Genomic DNA, 17950 nt, shown 5'->3' on the forward strand with positions numbered 1-17950 from the left:
GTCAGCTCTGGAGGAAGGTCTTTGTCTCTTCAGCTTCTGCTTTTTGGTTCCTTGGAGATCTTCACGTATCTTGGCATCTGTCTCATCCCATCTCCCTCTCTCTGTTTGCTTGTTTAATCTCTTTTATAGCTCAGAAGAGATTGACTCAAAACATCCCCTATAGTAATCCTAGGAGTCTCATTAACATAAGGGTCTTCATATATATATTTTAGAACATTTTATTTCAGCTGGGTTGTGGGTATAGGGCTATTCATTATATTGCTATCTAAATAGGTCTCTTTTAAAACATCTAAAATATTTCAAAAAAGACTCACTGAAGAAAAGTATTTTAGTAATCAAATGCTCATATACAAAAATGGCAAAGAAAAAGTCAAAGACACCACTATTAAAGTGAGAAAAACAACTTACATGAGAACAGACTGAAAGACGAAGATGTTCCATTTCCAAATGAGATTATAACCACAGGCATAGAGAATTTACCCAACACATTTTTAGAGACACAATTCAATCTACAGCACTGTCCAATTCCCTTGGTGGGACATAGGCACCTTATTTGCATAGTCCCACCCAATCATTTAATGATAATTACAAGATTATGGCGAGAAAGGCCATATAAAAGTGATCTACCACATCACAAATATAAATAGAAATTAGCATTATAAGAATTATAAGAATACAAAAGTTAAATGTAATACAAATAAATACTATAATATCAGTTACATACCTGCCATTTTTGCTTATCCTATCAAGGAACAGTCTACCCATACCATTTTTTTCCCACACTCTGTAACCCCCTGCAGTGTTCACAGCCTCTGGGTAAGGAGGCTGGGCAGTGGTTCCAGGATGCAGTTTACTCTGGCATGGATACACTATGGGTACGGTGAAAAGCTTGCTATAAGTCCATTACTGTGCTCTACTCACAACATTCTGGTAAGCTGCTTTCAAAAAGTAGTGAGGATCCAAGCCCCAAATTAAGAGCAATATGCTGTTTTAGTTAAATAAGAACCAGAATAGAGATCAACACCTTGATTTCAGGATCTATACTTCAAACACCCCTTCTAGTCAAGCGGTCCTCACAGAGGGTCATTTCAGGACGGGATGGGACCTTACCTCACCCACATCACACACATACACACTTGCTTGAAAACCCTCCCTCTAGTGATGGAGACTGTAGGGCTAAAATGGCTCTTGACTTTTCATTTGCAAGAAAGGATGAGTTTCTTTCTCAGTGTGTGCTGCAGCCAAACGGAGTACTTCTCCTTAGCAGAAACTCTACTGTTCCAATCATAGACTTTGCTGTGGAGTTCAATGTGAAGATCCAGGAGTGGGCGTTTTCTGGAAGAAATGAGAAAAGCAAAAATGAATGCCATGCAAATATCAAAGACAAGACAGGCTCGTTAAAATGAAGTGAGCCAACAGATGTGAACGTGCTTTGGAATTATTCCTCTCTAGATGTTCTACAAGCTGCTTAGTGAGTGATCCAAACCTGCCCAACGATCACAGACTCCTCCCCCAGACTTACTCTGGAGACACATCAGCCAGATGATAACCCACCTAGATCACCTATGCAAATGTAGAATGGTATAAATGCCAATAATATCATTGGCCCACAGAGTATCTACCTTGGGAGGCTGAGTTGCTTCTGCTATAGCTTTCCCCTTCCTTCTGCTGAGCCCCTACTGAGCAGGTTGGGGGTAAAGGGGTATGAGATTTATTCCTGGGCCACTCAGAGCCAGAAAGCAGAATGCATTTCCCAGGTGGCTCAGAAACATTATTCTAAATTGTAATTAGAGAGAAACTGAAAAGGGATAGCTAATCTCACACTTGAGGTACACAGTGGCTTCATTCAGCTTAAATGGAAACTAGGTCACCAGTGTTTCCCTAAGAGAAGTATTCTTGCCAATAAACATTAAACATGTTTACGTAACAAGGACTTGCAGACCTCGGCAGTCAGATACCATTTTTCACCTAACAAACTGTCAAAACTTAGGGGGCAGGGGAGCACATGCAGCGTTGGTGAGAATTCAGGGAAGCGGACTCTTAGACAGGCCTGGTATAACTGTCCTAGAGGACAATCTGGTGAAGATACATGAAAAGCTTTAAAAGTGCAAGACTCAGCGCTTAGGAGACACCAAGCCTCTCTTAAGAGTGATAAATCCGGGAACAGTTAATGGTGATGGTTGAACATGATGAATGTAATTAATTTCACTGAACTGTAGATGTGAAGACTGTAGAAATAGTAAATGTTTTGTTAGTGATATATTTACCACAATTAACAAAACAAACAAACAAAAAAACACACACAAGGCCTTCGACACAGTAATTCCACTTCTGAGAATTTTCCCTGTGAAAACAACTAAGGATAAACATAAATACTGAGCTGCAAAGATGTTTAACTCTTTCTTTTTGTGTAAGCAAAACACTGTCCAACACCTGGAGACTGGTCAGTAAGTTATGCTACAGCCGCATAATGGGCTACCCTGCAGCCACTGAAACAAGGCTGCAGCAATGTGAGTACTGACATGTGAAAACGGGATATACTATTGAGCAAAACAAATGCAGGCTATAAAGTAATAGTAGGTGATGATTCCATTTTGGCTTAAAAACATATTTACATGTGATTGTGTGGGTATTTTCAACAAAATGTCTAGAAAGCAATACACCAAGATTAGATTAACAGAGATTGTTTCTCATAAGTAGGATTGTAACTGTTTACTACGGTCTGCTTCTGTATTTTATGAGTTTTTTCTGTAAGAAGTATGTACTACTTTGGTTATAAGAAAAAAAATAATTTCTTAATTTTGAAGAAAATAAATTCAAACTACAAATTGACTTATAGGTGATCTTCTGGAACAAAAAGCCTTCATAAATTGTGTAAGGTCTATTATCATATTTCTGGAGCCCTGGTGGTACAGTGGTTAAGAGCTCAGGCTGCTAACTAAAAGGTCAGCAGTTTGAATCCAAATCTACCAGCCTCTCCTTGGAAACCCTCAGAGGCAGGTCTGCTCTGTCCTACAGGGTCGTGATGAGTTGGAATTGACTTTACAGCAACGGGTTTAGTTTTTTGGTTTTATATCATATTCCTAAGGCAACCCCAATGGGGAATGGAAAATCCCTCTTCTTCCCTAGAGAGATGGACATCAAACACAGCACAGAGGTACTGATCTTGGGAAAGTGGTCCAGGGTCTGGCCACCCCTGGGCAGCTCACCTTTCTTGCTGCAGTTTCTGGGAGAGGCACTGCAGGTACACTGAGGGTGAGCTAGAGGACTGCTCCAGCAGGGCCACATCCGCTCTGCACAGGCTCCAGAGGAAGTCGGCTTCTCGGTGGACCATGCAGGGCCCAGGCTGCCTTGCTTTGGAATCCACACTGTTCACCCCTGCCCCATCCATCTCCAGAAGGCTGCTAACCTCCTGCTGGTCCTCTGACACCACATAGATCTGAATAAAAAAGAGCTTTGGTTTCCCTAAGAGAGAAGGGCACAAGTCTCCCATGAATATCCTCCTGATATGATCCAAAGAGTACCCTCGATGAGTCTGATCCACGCCAAACACGCTTTGGGAGCCTCCTCGGCTCACCAGGACACACACGAAGCTGTCATAATTTTGGTGTTGGGGCATACAGGCAACTTGGTGAAGAATCTGAATTATATTCTCCATATGGAGATGCAAGAAGTACTGGACTTCAAAGCCCAGGGATGTGAAGGTGTCCCGAAGAAGCTCTGGAAATAAAAAAACAACACTGGAATAAGAAAAGCTCATGGAAACTGGAGGTCACCAAGCCTTTCTTCCTAGTCTGTTTTACTCTGGAAGCTCCACTGAAGCCTGGCCACCATTGTAGCAACACACAAGCCACCACAAAATGACAAGCTGACAGATGGTTGGTAGTCCATAGGTTTAGCCCCCTAGAAATCCTAGCCAGTCCAATTCTTCCTCATCTGCTCAATTCACCTTCATTGGAGTTAACACAGCCTCCCGAATTATGGTATATCTTTCTAATAGCAAAGAGAAACTTCTTCCTTTTCCTCATTCAAAAATTCCATACCCTGTTGGGCCATTGTTAAGTTTCCGTTCCTTGTCTGAGGGATGCCATCTGTTCTTAGTTTATTTGTCAGACAGGAAACTGCTCTGTCCGAAGCCTAGAGACTAAACAATTATTCCCCAAATAAGGTTGTCACCTCAGCCGTTAGCCTACTTCTCTAGATTTATTTCCATATCTGATCATTAAGTGCCCACCTCTTTCCCAACCCCAGAGCACGGTCTTCCAGAGTCTAACACTGCATTCGCCCCAAACCACACAACACAATAGTAATTATAACAGATATAACTTCCACCAAGGAACAAAGGGACCCCATCTCACATCAGCTTAGGCAAGGCAGAAAAGAATCAAGAGAAGATACAAAACTGAAGGCACCACATAACTGCATACTACATATTCTCAATTCCCTACATTAAATGGGGACAATACAGAGTACAGACAGTCCCCGGGTTACGAATGTCCGGCTTACGTACAAGTCATAATTATGAACCAACCCCCATAAAGCTTATTCTATTAAAAATCTGTGGTACATGCATACATTGGGTCATAATAACAAACGAGTACTACTTTGCGATGTGTATCAAAACATTATTATTATTATTACCATATTATGTCAAAGATGTTTTAGTGTATCTGGAAGCGTTTCTTTAATGTTTTTTATGCACAGAAAGCTACATTATATACTATATACTAAGACAAACATTTGACTAACTGATGTTGGATATGAACCATACCTAACTGTTCCAACTTAAGTACAAACCTGACTTAAAGACAGACTTAGGAACGGAACCAGTTCATAACCTGAGGACTTCCTGTACAGATAAATAGTCAAAAATAATCCAAAGACTTACAGCTTAAACCAACAGTTTCAGTCTTCTTGCCTGGCAAACTTTTTATCGATCACTAATAAATTATAAAAGTGGCTTCTCAGCAGGAAACAGGAAGAAGGTAAAAGGTAGGAAAAGAGATTTAGCTTTGGATAAGCAAAAGCTGGAATACTAATCATTCTGTGAATTAATTCACCCAGTCTATGAGCAGTTTACCTGTACGTATTCACCCACGGTCTACTGGGGCTTTCTGGTCAGGAGACTTGGGTTTAATTGTGGCCCCACCTCCTTCTAGATAGGGCGGCTTTAAATATATCCACAAATTCTTTGACACTTCTCCTTTCAAAAGGTAAGAGCCTAATTCCCTTCCCCTTGAATGTGGACCAAACTTGGTAACTTGTTTCTAATGAATGGAATATGGCAGAAATGAGACAATACAACTTCCAAAGTTTCTGCCTGGCTCTTTCTCTCTTTTGAATCCCTCATTCTGGGGGAAGTCAGGTGCCATGTCATGAGAACATGCAAGCAGTCCTGTGGAGAGGACCACATAAAGAGAACTGAGGTCTCCCACCAACAGCCAGCACCAACTTCCCAGCCACGTGAGTGAACCACCTTACAAGTGGATCCTCCAATCTCAATGAAGCCTTCAAACAAACTCAGCTGACATCTGGGGCCAGAGACTCTGGGCCCAAAAAACCTAGTCAAGCCGTTTTTAAATTCTTGACCTACAGAAAACGTGAAAGACATAAATAAATTACCATTGTTGTTTTAAGGCACTAAATTTTGGAGTGATTTGTATGCATCATTAGATAAATAATATACCATGCAAGTCCCTTGTCCTGTCCTGTCATTAAAAAGGAAGGATAATAACCATTTCATAAGACTGTAGTGTAAAATGAAATCAAAATGGAGTCATGTGGTTGACAAAATGGCTTCAGTAATGGCCTGGACAATGCCCCTAAGATTTGTCTTTACTGAAACCTAAGCCTAGCTTTACTATAAATCAGGCCACCCTCACTGACCAATGAAATCCTGACAGCATTTCAAAAGTGAATTGTATAAGTCAATCAGAAATAAGCTCTTTGCTTCCGAATTTTATCAGTAAAAAGCCTGTCACTGTTCATTTCAATAGGGGGGAACAAAACAGAAAAGGAGGGTGAGAATGGTTGCACAACTCGATGACTATAATCAGTGTCACTGAATTATACATGTAGAAACTGTTGAATTGGTGTATGTTTTGGAGTGCATATTCTCAACAGCAACAAAATAAATAAGATAGGGGAAAAAAAACACCTGTCACTGCTGATACTTGGCAGAGTACTTTTCCATCTGTGGTTTGGTGCTACCCGATTCATGAATCTTCTGCCTGAATAAATCTCATCTAATAAGCCAATTTTATTATTGACTCAGTTTCTTTTGACAGTAGTTAGGCTATAACTACTTCTCTCCTCTGCCTGGCCCATAGTTAAGAGTGAAAAAAAAATTTATATGACGTAATAGCAGAGATACAAAGAAGGTGTCGATGTTCTTAAAATACTACAATCAATAAGTATAATTATCAAGAAAATGGGGGACATGCACCACAGACTCCTGATAACCTACTAAATAGCTCACTGGCACACGTGATATCCCAGTGTGGTGGAAAAGGCCTTGCAGCACAGTCCCCTAGCCATTTCCTCTGAGGGCATAGCCAGGGTACAGTACCCAGTACCAGGCTCCAGTTGAAACACAAGACAGTACAAGGAAAGAACTGATCTAGGACCCAAGTTCCTTCACTACTATTTTATTCCAAACACTTCCTTTCAGGATTCACACATCTCTAATCATGGATTACCCTTTCCTGTAGAGGGCAAAAGCGAACAGAGAAACTCCAAACTCAGCTCTTGTTTACTTATCTCAGAATGGTTTACTTTGTTCAAAACCTTCTGTCTTATCAAAGTCCTTGGAAGAACATTGTCACATGGTCTCCCTTTCTGGAGGTGAGAGTGAGGGGGACAACAGAACAAATGCTGCCTTCTAGCTCTTTCTTTCCTTTATCTAGCCCCTGTGTAGGTTCTGGCTAAGCGGCCCCTGTTACACTGCAATGGGCAGGCAAAAGCTGGACCAGTCACGGAATCACAAGATCTGAGTGTCAGTCCTGGCTCCTCTACCTTCTAGCTAGGGTCTAAACCTTAGTTTGCAAACTGTGAGTGCTTATTCAAATATAAGATATTAACTGTAAAGAGAATAAAGGCAAAACCCGTTGCCGTTAAGCTGATTCCAACCCATAGTGACACTTCAGGACAGAGCAGAAGTGCCCCATAAAGTTTCCAAGGCTGTGATCTTTACAGAAGCAGACCGCCACATCTTTCTGCCACAGAACAGCTAGTGGGTTCAAAGTGCCAATCTTTAAGTTAGCAGCCGAGCGCTTAATCACTGTGCCACCAGGACTCTTTGAGAATAAAGGCAGCCATTTTAAACAACTAATCACCCAGCCTACATAGTATCTCTCATGGAATCTTAGGACCTGAAGGAAGGTATCTGTATCCTAAACTCAAATGGTTTCAAAGCAGACAGACTCTGTTTCCCATGCGTCACATCAACCGCCTTGTCTCTGCATACAAATAGGAAAAGAAAAACCTGGGCGCTGAGTTTGGAAAATAAAACTTGAATTGCAGAAGTTCTACTTCTCTTTCTGCCCACCCTGGAATCCATGCTCCCGACCCATGGCCCATCTCTATAAAGTTCAACTGTTCTTTAGAAACCAATTTCCTGAAATGATGGGGGTTTTCTGCTAGTGATGCAGTTAGTAAGGGGCTAGGGTCAGCATCACTCACAGGTTTTGGGACAACTAAGATAAAACTCAAAAATATAGTAAAATGTCATGACCTCATTAATTTACAATTTGTTTTGGCCAAAAAAATGGGTGCACATTTATCGTCACACTTTCTATGAAAATAAACTTATCAAACAATCAAAAAAGAGGGTATGTTTAGTCAGTCTATTTGCAATCACTTACCAAGTGCTTCAATAAGCCCAGTTCTAATTATTGTAGTAATTGCATACAGTGGAACACAAGTTCAGCAGGATATTCGTGGTAGAAAGGGAAGTTCTGAGGTCAAATGTATATGGGAAATACAAGCTTGACAAGGATAAATAGGTTTCTTTACAGAAGGACTTCTGAGAGCCTTTAATAGGCCAATATGCGTTGCAAATCTTCGAGAAGGGAATATATTATGCAGCATTCCTCAAATTGACTTGCTCCCAAAACTCAAGTGTTACAAAGTACCTCTTATTAACTTAAGAAACACTGCAACAGGGGAACAAAGATATAGGATACAATGTAACAGTTTCTGTCCTTCAGTGAGCTTATAATCTTACTGGCAAAGCAGAATTTATAAACACCAATAAAACAACAGTTTAAATGCCACGTAATCCAGTAGATTTTAGATAAAATAGGAGATCAGAGAATGGAAAAGCAGTATGGACTGAGACTCATGGAGAGGGCATTGTGGAAAAGGGATAATTTGAGCTGGGGTCTGAAAACACGGGGGCAAAGAAAAGGCACCTCAGGCAGATGTTGCTGGTGAACAAAGGCACAGAGAGAAGGAGCGTGAAATGTACGCAGTGGTGACAGGCTGGTATAATCCGACTTTTCATTTATTCTGATACACTAATCAAAAAGGCTTTACTGGACAATTCATATACACTCAAAATTATAAACTACTTTTTAAATACCTTCTTCTTAAGCACAAATGATTACTAGTAATTTCTTCTGGACTTAGCTTTTATCAGGAGAGGATAATGTCAATAATAAACATGTCAACTTCATGTTAAAAGAGGTTTCTGTGGTACCTCCGGCAGCCAAAAATCACCTTATTCTCCTGGGTATCTATGACCCGTTATTTGCAACTCTAGAACTGTAAAAGTTCTGAAAACCTGAAGTTTTTCCCCAATCCACTGTGTGGTAAAATCTTTCCTGAACTGAACAAAGGCTATCTGTAATCTTTATCTATTCCCCTTGGTGTGAATTTCCACTTCTATCCCACTTAGTGTGAATTTTCATTTACCTTGCTGCAGAAATATTACTGTATTTGTTTATGGGATGCCGCCCTAGACATCTGTGTTTTATCAATTACAGTATATATACTATGTCATCTTTCTAAACTCTTAAAACCTCTAAATTCTAAAACGCATCTGGCCCCAAGAGCTTCCAATAAGGAATTGTGAACCTTTAATTCTAATTTGTACATGAGATTTATGCTGTCTGTGAAAAAAAAAAAAGGGCTATGTAGCACAATTTGGGGGTGACTCTAATTTAATAGGAAATTTAATTAATAATACTAGGTTTCTGTGAAGGGCTGCTGAGTCTCAGAGAATAAGACTGCCCAGAGAAAAAGCACCCCACCACAGATTCCTGGGTCTTCCTTCTACCTAGACTTTTACACTCAAGGAGGAAGCCAACTTTAAAAGTAAGTTAACTCCACAAGAGCAAGGAGGGGAAGGTCTATCTTGCTGGCTTTCCAGCTGGCAAGCAGCACGTGGTTGCTGCGCCACCTGAATAAAGCTGCCGTCTACCACCTCAGATACCACTCACCACTTGTGTGCGCAGTACCTCTTACCATCGTAAGAAACACAGAGAAAGGGGGACATGAGCAGAGGCCACTGTGGCTGCTCTAATCCATTCCCTTGCTGAGATTTTCCTACAAATGTTAGTGCAGAAAAATGCTACCAATTCAGGTTGCCTGCCCATTCCACCACAGGAAAAAGGACAGAAGGAGGCCAGGTAACCCCAAGGAGCACCGCAGCTCAAGTCAGCACCACTATCCACTTCTGGCTTTCACGACTCTATTGGAAGGGGGAGTTTAGGTAAGATTTATAAAGTAAATTTGTAATGTCTGCTAGAAAAACCCAAGTCTTAGCCTCAGTAAAAACTACAGAAAAATATTCAAGCTTTTCAGAAAGAGCAAGGGAGAAAAAAGAGGGGGGAAGAAAATACCTCTTCTTAAAATCTACAAATACCATCTTTTACTCGGGAGCCTCAAAACAGCCAGAGATTCAAGCCAAGACCCAAGTCTATCTGTCTGTGCTACAAGACATTTGTTTCTAGATTCCTAACAAGATCAAAAGACCTGATGATTTGTCAGGGCATGGCCAATCACCAAAAACATCAGGCCTAGCTCTCCTAGGTTACTGACACCAAGGACTTATTTTCAAATTCTACCAAACTGAGATACCTAGCCCCAAATTCCTAAGCATCCATGTTTGCATCTAGAAGGGGTTTAACTTCTATTAGGATTCTCAAGAGCCAGCCACCAAAAAATAATTATCTTTGTTCACAACATGGCTCTGAGACCAGATTCCACTGCATTGTCTCCATCTTTGCTTTCCCACACAAGGCCAACCGTGGTGCTTTGCACACAGTAGGTGCTCAATAAACATTTATTGGATAAAGGAAGGAATAAACCCATAAATGCTTGAGAGACTTGTATATTCTTGGGACAAAAGTCTAACTTTTTGAGGACAGGAGGAGAAGATAGGTGTGAGAGTCTACTAAATTCTACAGACAAAAGAAACATTGTTGAGAATTTGTTTCTTCATTCATTCATCCAACAAATATTTATTGAGCTCCTATTTTGGGTTATGTGCAAAACGGTTAAATGCTTGGCTACTAACTAAAAGGTTGGCAGTTAGAATCCATCCAGAGGTGCCCTGGAAAAAAGACCTAGTGATCCAGTTCCAAAAGGTCACAGCCATTGAAAACCCTAAGAAGCACACTTCTACTCTGACACGCATGGGGTCGCCGGGAATCAGAACTGACTCAATGGCAACTGGTTTGGTTTGGTTTGGTTATGTGCCAGGCACTCTTCCAAGTACTGGAGCAACATAGTAGAAGAGATGACAAAGTCCCCAGCCACATGAAATTTACATTATAGTAAGATAGTTAAAAGCTTAGGTTTCGTCCACCTGGATCGAAGGAGAATGAAGATCACCAAAGTCACACGATAACTATGAGCCCAAGAGACAGAAAGGGCCACATGAACCAGAGACTTACATCATCCTGAGACCAGAAGAACTAGATGGTGCCCGGCCACAACTGATGACTGCCCTGACAGGGAGCACAACAGAGAACTCCTGAGGGAGCAGGAGAACAGTGGGATGCAGACCCCAAATTCTCACAAAAAGACCAGACTTAATGATCTGACTGAGACTAGAAGAACCCCGGCAGTCATGGTCCCCAAACCTTCTGTTGGCCCAGGACAGGAACCATTCCCAAAGACAACTCATCAGACATGGAAGGGACTGGACAATGGGTTGGAGAGAGATGCTGATGAAGAGTGAGCTACTTGTATCAGGTGGACACTTGAGACTGTGTTGGCATCTCCTGTCTGGAGGGGAGATGGGAGGGTAGAGAGGGTTAGAAACTGGCAAAACCAACACGAAAAGAGAGACTAGAAGGAGGGAGCGGGCTGACTCATTAGGAGGAGAGTAAGTGGGGGTATGGAGTAAGGTATATATAAGCTTATATGTGACAGACTGATTTGATTTGTAAACTTTCACTTAGAGCACAATAAAAATTATAAAAAAAAAAAAAGTTTAGGTTTTGGAATCAAGGTTCCAAATTGTAGCTCTATCAGTTTTCAAAGAAGCTAGGAAAAGTAGTTCAGTGGACTCAATGCCCTTACCTTGAAAGTGAGGATAACAGTACCTACCTTACAGCATTATTTATGAGGAAAAAGTGAGAATCCATGTAAAGCAATTAGCAAAGTACCTGGCACGTGGTAGACTTCTAATAAATTTTATACTCTGACGACTACCACCCCCAGCATAGTCTTATATTACTCTGTTAGTTTCTGCAGTGCAGTGAATCACTTAATATAGCCCTTATAGCCATAGTCTTTGTAACTCCCACCAAATGACTGGGTAAAATAAATCCAGTGCCATCGAGTTGATTCTGACTCATAGCGACCGTAAATGACTGGGTGGGATTATGCAAATAAAGTGCTTGTTGCCCACCAAGGGTATTAGAAAGCTTGCTAATAATGTAAATAAGGTGCATGGCATCCTTGCGGGAGTGGGACAGTGCAAAACCTAATGAAGGGATTGGTGAGTTTTGCCATCCCACTAGCCTTAAAAGGAACCATCCCAGAGGGGAGGGAGATCTCACCTCCACCAAGAAAGAAGAGCCAGGAGTAGAGTGTGTCCTTTGGACCTGGAGTCCCTGCACTGAGAACTTCCTAGATCCAGGAGACAGAGAGACAGAGCTCTAACACAGAAGACAGCAAGAGATAGCAGTGTGAGATAGCAAAAGTAGAAGACTGGCATGAGACAGCTATGGTGGGCTTTCTGGCCCAAGAGCAAGAAAACTGAGCACCTTCAGGCAGAAGGCTTACTGGTGGAGTCGGGAGCCTCCAGGCACTTACTGGCAGAGCTAAAAGAGCTCTGTAACACTTGCCCCAGCAGGGCAGAGGCTGGGCTGAGGGGCCAGAGGCCGAGGGGCCAGAAAAGTGTGCCTGCAGGTGCAGCTGCGAGGAGGCTGTCCTGATGGAAGAACTGTATCCTGAGCGTTCCTGAACCTGAATTTTAACCTGTGACTTCCATAATAAACCCCATAATGATGAGTATGGTCTGTGAGTTCTGCGTGGCCATTGCAGTGAATTATTGAACCCACCTGAAAAGGAGTGCCATGGGAGGGACAGTTGGTGTCAGAATTGGTAAAAAGGTTGGAAAAAGGACGTATGTTTGACCTCTGCCTCACAGGAATCAACCTTGGGCTGTTGATCTTGATTCTCCTTCCTCCCTTGTGAAGTTAGAGGAGGTCAGACACCTCAGCCACCCCATTTTTACAGTTTCAGAGACCTTATTCCAGCTAGCAATTATCTTGTTTGTTTGCTTGTTTATTACCTGACTCATACACTCCTCCCAAATGTTCAGTACTAACTAGATGACAAAGTTCATTAGGGAAGAGACAGAGCAAACTGCATAATCACTCTAAGAGATGGGAGTGAAGAGTCCTATTCAGAAAGACAAGGGTCCACCAAGGCAGGATTCCAGGCCCCGAGTCCCACTGCCAGGAAGGAAATGGAAAAATGAGAAGCTGGAGGCCTAGAGGGATGGTGTGAGAAAGGGAGACCATGTCTCTCCACTTCTTATTCTCTTCTGCTTCTCTGAGTCTCAGGAGGGCTGTCAAGTGCATTGAGGACCCTTCAACTGATGAAAGTTGCAGCACAGTGGGAGTAAAAGTGGACGCTGCTGTCTTTTATCTGTTGAATGGCCACCTGAGCCTGGGGTTTTTTATAAGTGGCCTTGATACCAGTTACTCGTGTTGTTTCCAGAGGCAGGGAGAGCTTGAGTCAAGAGAGCCCTGACTCTCAGTGGACAGGCAGTGACAAGCATTCAGGGGTACCCTCTAGTAGCCCAGACCCACTTTTATCCAGCACTCCACCTTCGAGATATTGAACTTGAAAGGATTATACATGACTGGGAAGGACCTGCTCCTCACACACACCGTTCTGATTCTTGTGATCCACATGCATACTCATCAGCAGCCACTGTACGATATATGAACACACCTGAGGCCAGTATCTGCTGAGACCTCAGACCAAAGGCACGGTGTCTCAGGCTCCACCTCCAATTCTACCTTCCCCTTCAAACTCTCCTATCAAGTCTGGTCTGCTCTCCCACGCCCCAGCTTTTGTACTCAGATTCTCCTTCTCTGCCAAACCCATTCATATTGATGGCCAGTTAGAGTGGTCTTCCCAGCTATCCACCTGGGTATCTCCCCAAGAAGTTAGCCCTCTCAGGTTGTCGCCTTCATCCAGTGTACCACAGCCTGTGGGGACACCCCAGAACCCAGCCCAGGTCCCAGGCTCTAAGTTCTCTGATCCCTCACTTGTCTGGGATTAGATTCCATGTACCAAGCACGAAGCTGTGGTAAGTTTTCAGTTAGTAGTTCACAACTAAAAGTAAACAAAAAAAAAGAAAGAATAATAATACTGGCTGACATTTAGTGAATACTTAAAATGTGCCAGGTGCTGTCCTAAGCCTTTTACAGATATGAAGTTGTATTGTATGACCTTATAAGGTAGGTCCTGTTATTAACCCATTTTACAGAAGAGAAACTGAGTCACAGGCTAGATAAGTTGCCCAAGATAACAAGTTAGGACAAGGCACAACCATAATTCAAGCCCTACAGTTATATTTCAGGGCCCAACTCTGATCACATTGCTATAATTGCAGAAAAACACAAATACGCGTTCAGTCCTCGCCTACAAGAGGCCCACAACCCAACAAGGAAAACAAGCACAGACACTGAATTTTAGCCACAAATAACTTGGTTTGCCAATTCACAGAAGATCATGGCTTTACCGTCATGATTCTTCTAATACAAAAGATACACCCAGTTCCATGTACAATTAAGAAATTTCCTGCTGATGAATAAAACAGAACTGATAACAAAAGAAAATGGAGGACAGTTACATAACCTGTTTTAAAACAGAAGTGACTCATTAAGAAAATATTTTCTCATTCTCATATGGGTATCAATGACTAAAAAAGAAAGAACACCTATCTGTAGCTGAGGAGACAGCATTTCTCACATCCAACCAAAAACAGGGCATGAGAAAATAGGATCATATCTGAAATCCTGGGAAATCCAGCCTAATATTTGCTAATTTGATTTTCTCTTAGATTCTCTTCCCATAAAACTCCCCATGATGATATTTGCCCAAACCAAACCCACTGCCATCAAGTCAATTCCGAGTCATAGCAACCCACAGGACAAAGTAGAACTGCCCCATAGGGTTTCCAAGGCTGTAATCTTTACAGGAGCAGACTGCCACATCTTTCTTCCTCAGATCAGCTGGTGAGTTTGAACCACCAACCTTTTGGGTAGCAGCCAAGTGCTTAATCACTGTGCCACCAGAGTTCCTTGTTGGTAACATTTAAATGACCCTAAAAGATAGCCTGACTCATTCTAGAAAAATGTTAAGAAGTTGGCAAACTGCTAGAAATAATAATGATCAATCTTCTCAAGGAAGAGATAAATTATTAAACATAATGTTATCACACTTCTCTAGGTTGTTTTCATTCTCTTTGGATGCATCACCAGTGATTCAGTTTGAGTCAGACGTCCAACAGCAACTGAACAAAAGAATCAATTCAGGACTAAACAATAGCCATACACAAGAGGACAGAACAGACCCAGGCCAACAACAAAGTAAAGGGTGGCAAAACTACTTGATACATTCCTCAGACAATACCCAAGGCTCTCTAAGTGAACACACATTTATCATATTTGCAGTGATCCTCAGGAAAGCTTTCATAGTTCATCTAGGTGAAATGATGGGGCATCGGACAATACGTACAGCCAGAAAGTCTTCCACCCCCCTCTGATACCCAGGGCTTCTCCTTGCTGCAGTATCCAGGATGGAAAGGCAAGACCAAAGCTCAATAATTTTCATAAACTAAGCCTCTGTGGCAGAGACAATGCTATGGGTTCACCAATGCCTATTTCTTTTCCTCCTAATACACAGGTAGACTAATTCTCTCACTTCCCCTGCAGTTAGATGGGGCCACATGAATGAGTTCTGACCAATGGAATGTGGGTAAAATCATGATTACTTTCAGGTCCGGACCCTAAATCTCTTGTGAGATCCTCCAGGTACTCTTGTTCTTCCTTCATCCACCAATCAGATACAGAGAATCCTGCAGAAGACTCCAAGCCTCCAAAGATGATGGAGCCACTGAAAGATCACGGAACAAAACTCTCTCTACCCAATCCACACTACACTGCGACATGAGTGGGAAACAACCTTTGTTGCATTGATCCACAGATTTTTGTAGTGGTTTGTTAACAGCAGCTAGTGTTGATCACTCTGAATGACAGAGCCTGCCTAAGCCATGAACTCACTGTGGTGGCATCAGTTAACCTGCATCTACACCTACCTATGTCATTGCCAATGCAATCGATTATCAAGCAGATTCCTAGGGGCTTGCTCTGCATCCTGTATCTTTCTTCAGGAATGTGCTGGAAAGGAAAGCAGAGGGTGTTAAAGACTCTGGATACTGCTCTGTTCCGGGAAGGTCCCACCCACATACCATCTCTTCTTTTGGATATCCTTAAACATCCCTTTGGCAGGACAGTCGCTCAATAAACACAGCCTGAAGTCATCACGGCTGACATTTCCCATTAGTATAACATTTTTCCTTTTTAGAGTGGTGTACTTTAGACACACAAGCTATTTTATGATCAGTTTAAGTTTAATGAAAATTGCAGTCTCTTTCCACATGTCTTGGCTTTACAGAATAGAAAACTTGAAATGGAGAGAAAAGATAGGTCATATGTAACCTGACGTCAAGAAGTTACACAAGTGATATCTTTCTAAAACCAGTACAAAAAGAGGCCTTCTATAGCCTCTTCTTATGGAGAATTATCAGCCTAAGCAAACTCCAGAAAAAATCAAGATTCAGTGTCACTGCCTACTTATACGCTCAGCAATCACTCAGCTGAGAGACAAAGTGCAACACTGGAATTTCCCTGCACTCCAAAATTCACTAATGGAATCCACTTCAACACTTTTCTCTGTGATATCCATGGTTCCCCTGTAAAAGCATTCTCAGAAGAACAACACTCAGCATTCTATTGTTCTAACAAAGAATTCTTAATGGACAGATATTTTTAAAAAGTCAGTGTACTCAGCAGATAGTGTACGTACAAATACAAATCAGACCATTCTGTACCTGAGACAAAAACACTCCTGATTCCTGAACGGACGTCTTCACTCGTTCTCCTGGGAGAAGAGAGACAAATCATTCACAAAGCTGAAGGAAAACTAAGCCCCCTCTCTGCTGGCTGAATTTCTTTATATCACAAACTGTTCTCATCCCCTATTTTCTTCCACTAACTCTTCTTTTCCTAGCTATACTCACACTGAAGAACTTAACTGATAAGAAAACATGGCACAGTGGTTAAGAGCTAGGGCTGCTAACCAAAAGGTCTGAAGTTCAAATCCACCAGCCACTCCTTGGAAACCTATGGGGTAGCTCTACTCTGTCCTATAGGGTCCCTATGAGTCGGAATCAACTCAACGGCAATGGGTTGGGTTTGGTTTATGCTAAAAAGGGGTTATATAGAAAAACTGTTTAAATAGCAAATGAGAAGAAGCCTCTCTCTCACCTTCTCTAGGATAAATGCCAGGCAACTGATGAGTCTTTAACCTGATGGGAAGGATCTAATAACTTCTAACCTGTTGCCACCAGGTTGATTCCGACTCATAGCAACACTGTAGGACAGAGTAGAACTGCCCCATAGGGTTTCCAAGAAGTGGCTGATAGATTCGAACTGCCAACTCTTTGGTTAGCAGCCGTGGCTCTTAACCACTAACTTCACCACCCCACAGTATCAACGGCTTTCTTATGTGCTGAAACTGTGTATAATGCTTAAAGGCAACAGTCTTAGAGATCGCAGAGAAGAGAAAGTTTACATGTATTTGCTATTTATAGGCCATGTTTGCTTAGTCAGTGATATTGCAAGATCATAAAATAAAATGGCAATGGAAAGATAGGGAACAGTGAGCCTGGCAAATGTAGAAGAGCTGAAAGCAAATTTCATCAGATAAAAATGAGGTGAGACGGAAGTATCACCAGTTTTGAAGCCATAAAGGGCTGGCTTAAACCCTAGCACCATCACTGACCAGCGCTGTGATCTTAGGTAACTTACTTCCTTAAGTCTCAAATTTTCATCTTTAAGATGAACATCCTAAACTCTACCTTACAAGACCGTTGCAAGAATGAGAAGTAATGTTTAAAGACCAGCAAAGAAAATGCAAGTACTGGTAAGGTTTTGGGGAAATGAGCTCTTTCAAATGCTAATGCAGTATAAGTTGAAACAGTATTTTTAAAGGGCAGCTGGCAATACCCTTTGAGTCATCATTCCATTTTAAGAAGTTTATTTGAAGGAAAGAATAGAGCAAGTATGCAAAAATATATGTCAAGGATGTTTACTGAATGGCTGTTATATCGGCCCCAAACTAGAAAGAACCTAAAAGTCCACCGACATGAAACTGGTTAAATAAATTATGGTGCATATAATGGAATACCCAATCA

The 17950-nt window shown here is 41.8% G+C and overlaps 1 protein-coding gene across 12 annotated transcripts in view; it reads right to left on the reverse strand.

Moving 5' to 3' along the window:
* Positions 1–310: 310 nt before the first annotated feature.
* The window catches only part of CFLAR (CASP8 and FADD like apoptosis regulator), a 44554-nt gene continuing 26914 nt past the window's right edge, over positions 311–17950 (reverse strand). For 7 of the 12 annotated variants that reach the window (XM_003406138.4, XM_064286825.1, XM_010602507.3 and 4 more), the window contains 4 exons: positions 16586–16635; positions 15791–15872; positions 3210–3720; positions 311–1335 (listed from right to left, as the gene is read on the reverse strand). In XM_003406138.4, coding sequence (XP_003406186.2) covers positions 1197–1335; positions 3210–3720; positions 15791–15872; positions 16586–16635 — 782 coding nt within the window. In that variant the 3' untranslated portion in view covers positions 311–1196. The remainder of the gene's footprint in view (positions 1336–3209; positions 3721–15790; positions 15873–16585; positions 16636–17950) is intronic. The other 5 variants (XM_064286824.1, XM_064286828.1, XM_064286827.1 and 2 more) reach the window with 2 other exon arrangements.

This window comes from Loxodonta africana, chromosome 6, assembly GCF_030014295.1.
Source record: "Loxodonta africana isolate mLoxAfr1 chromosome 6, mLoxAfr1.hap2, whole genome shotgun sequence".
Lineage (NCBI taxonomy): Eukaryota > Metazoa > Chordata > Mammalia > Proboscidea > Elephantidae > Loxodonta > Loxodonta africana.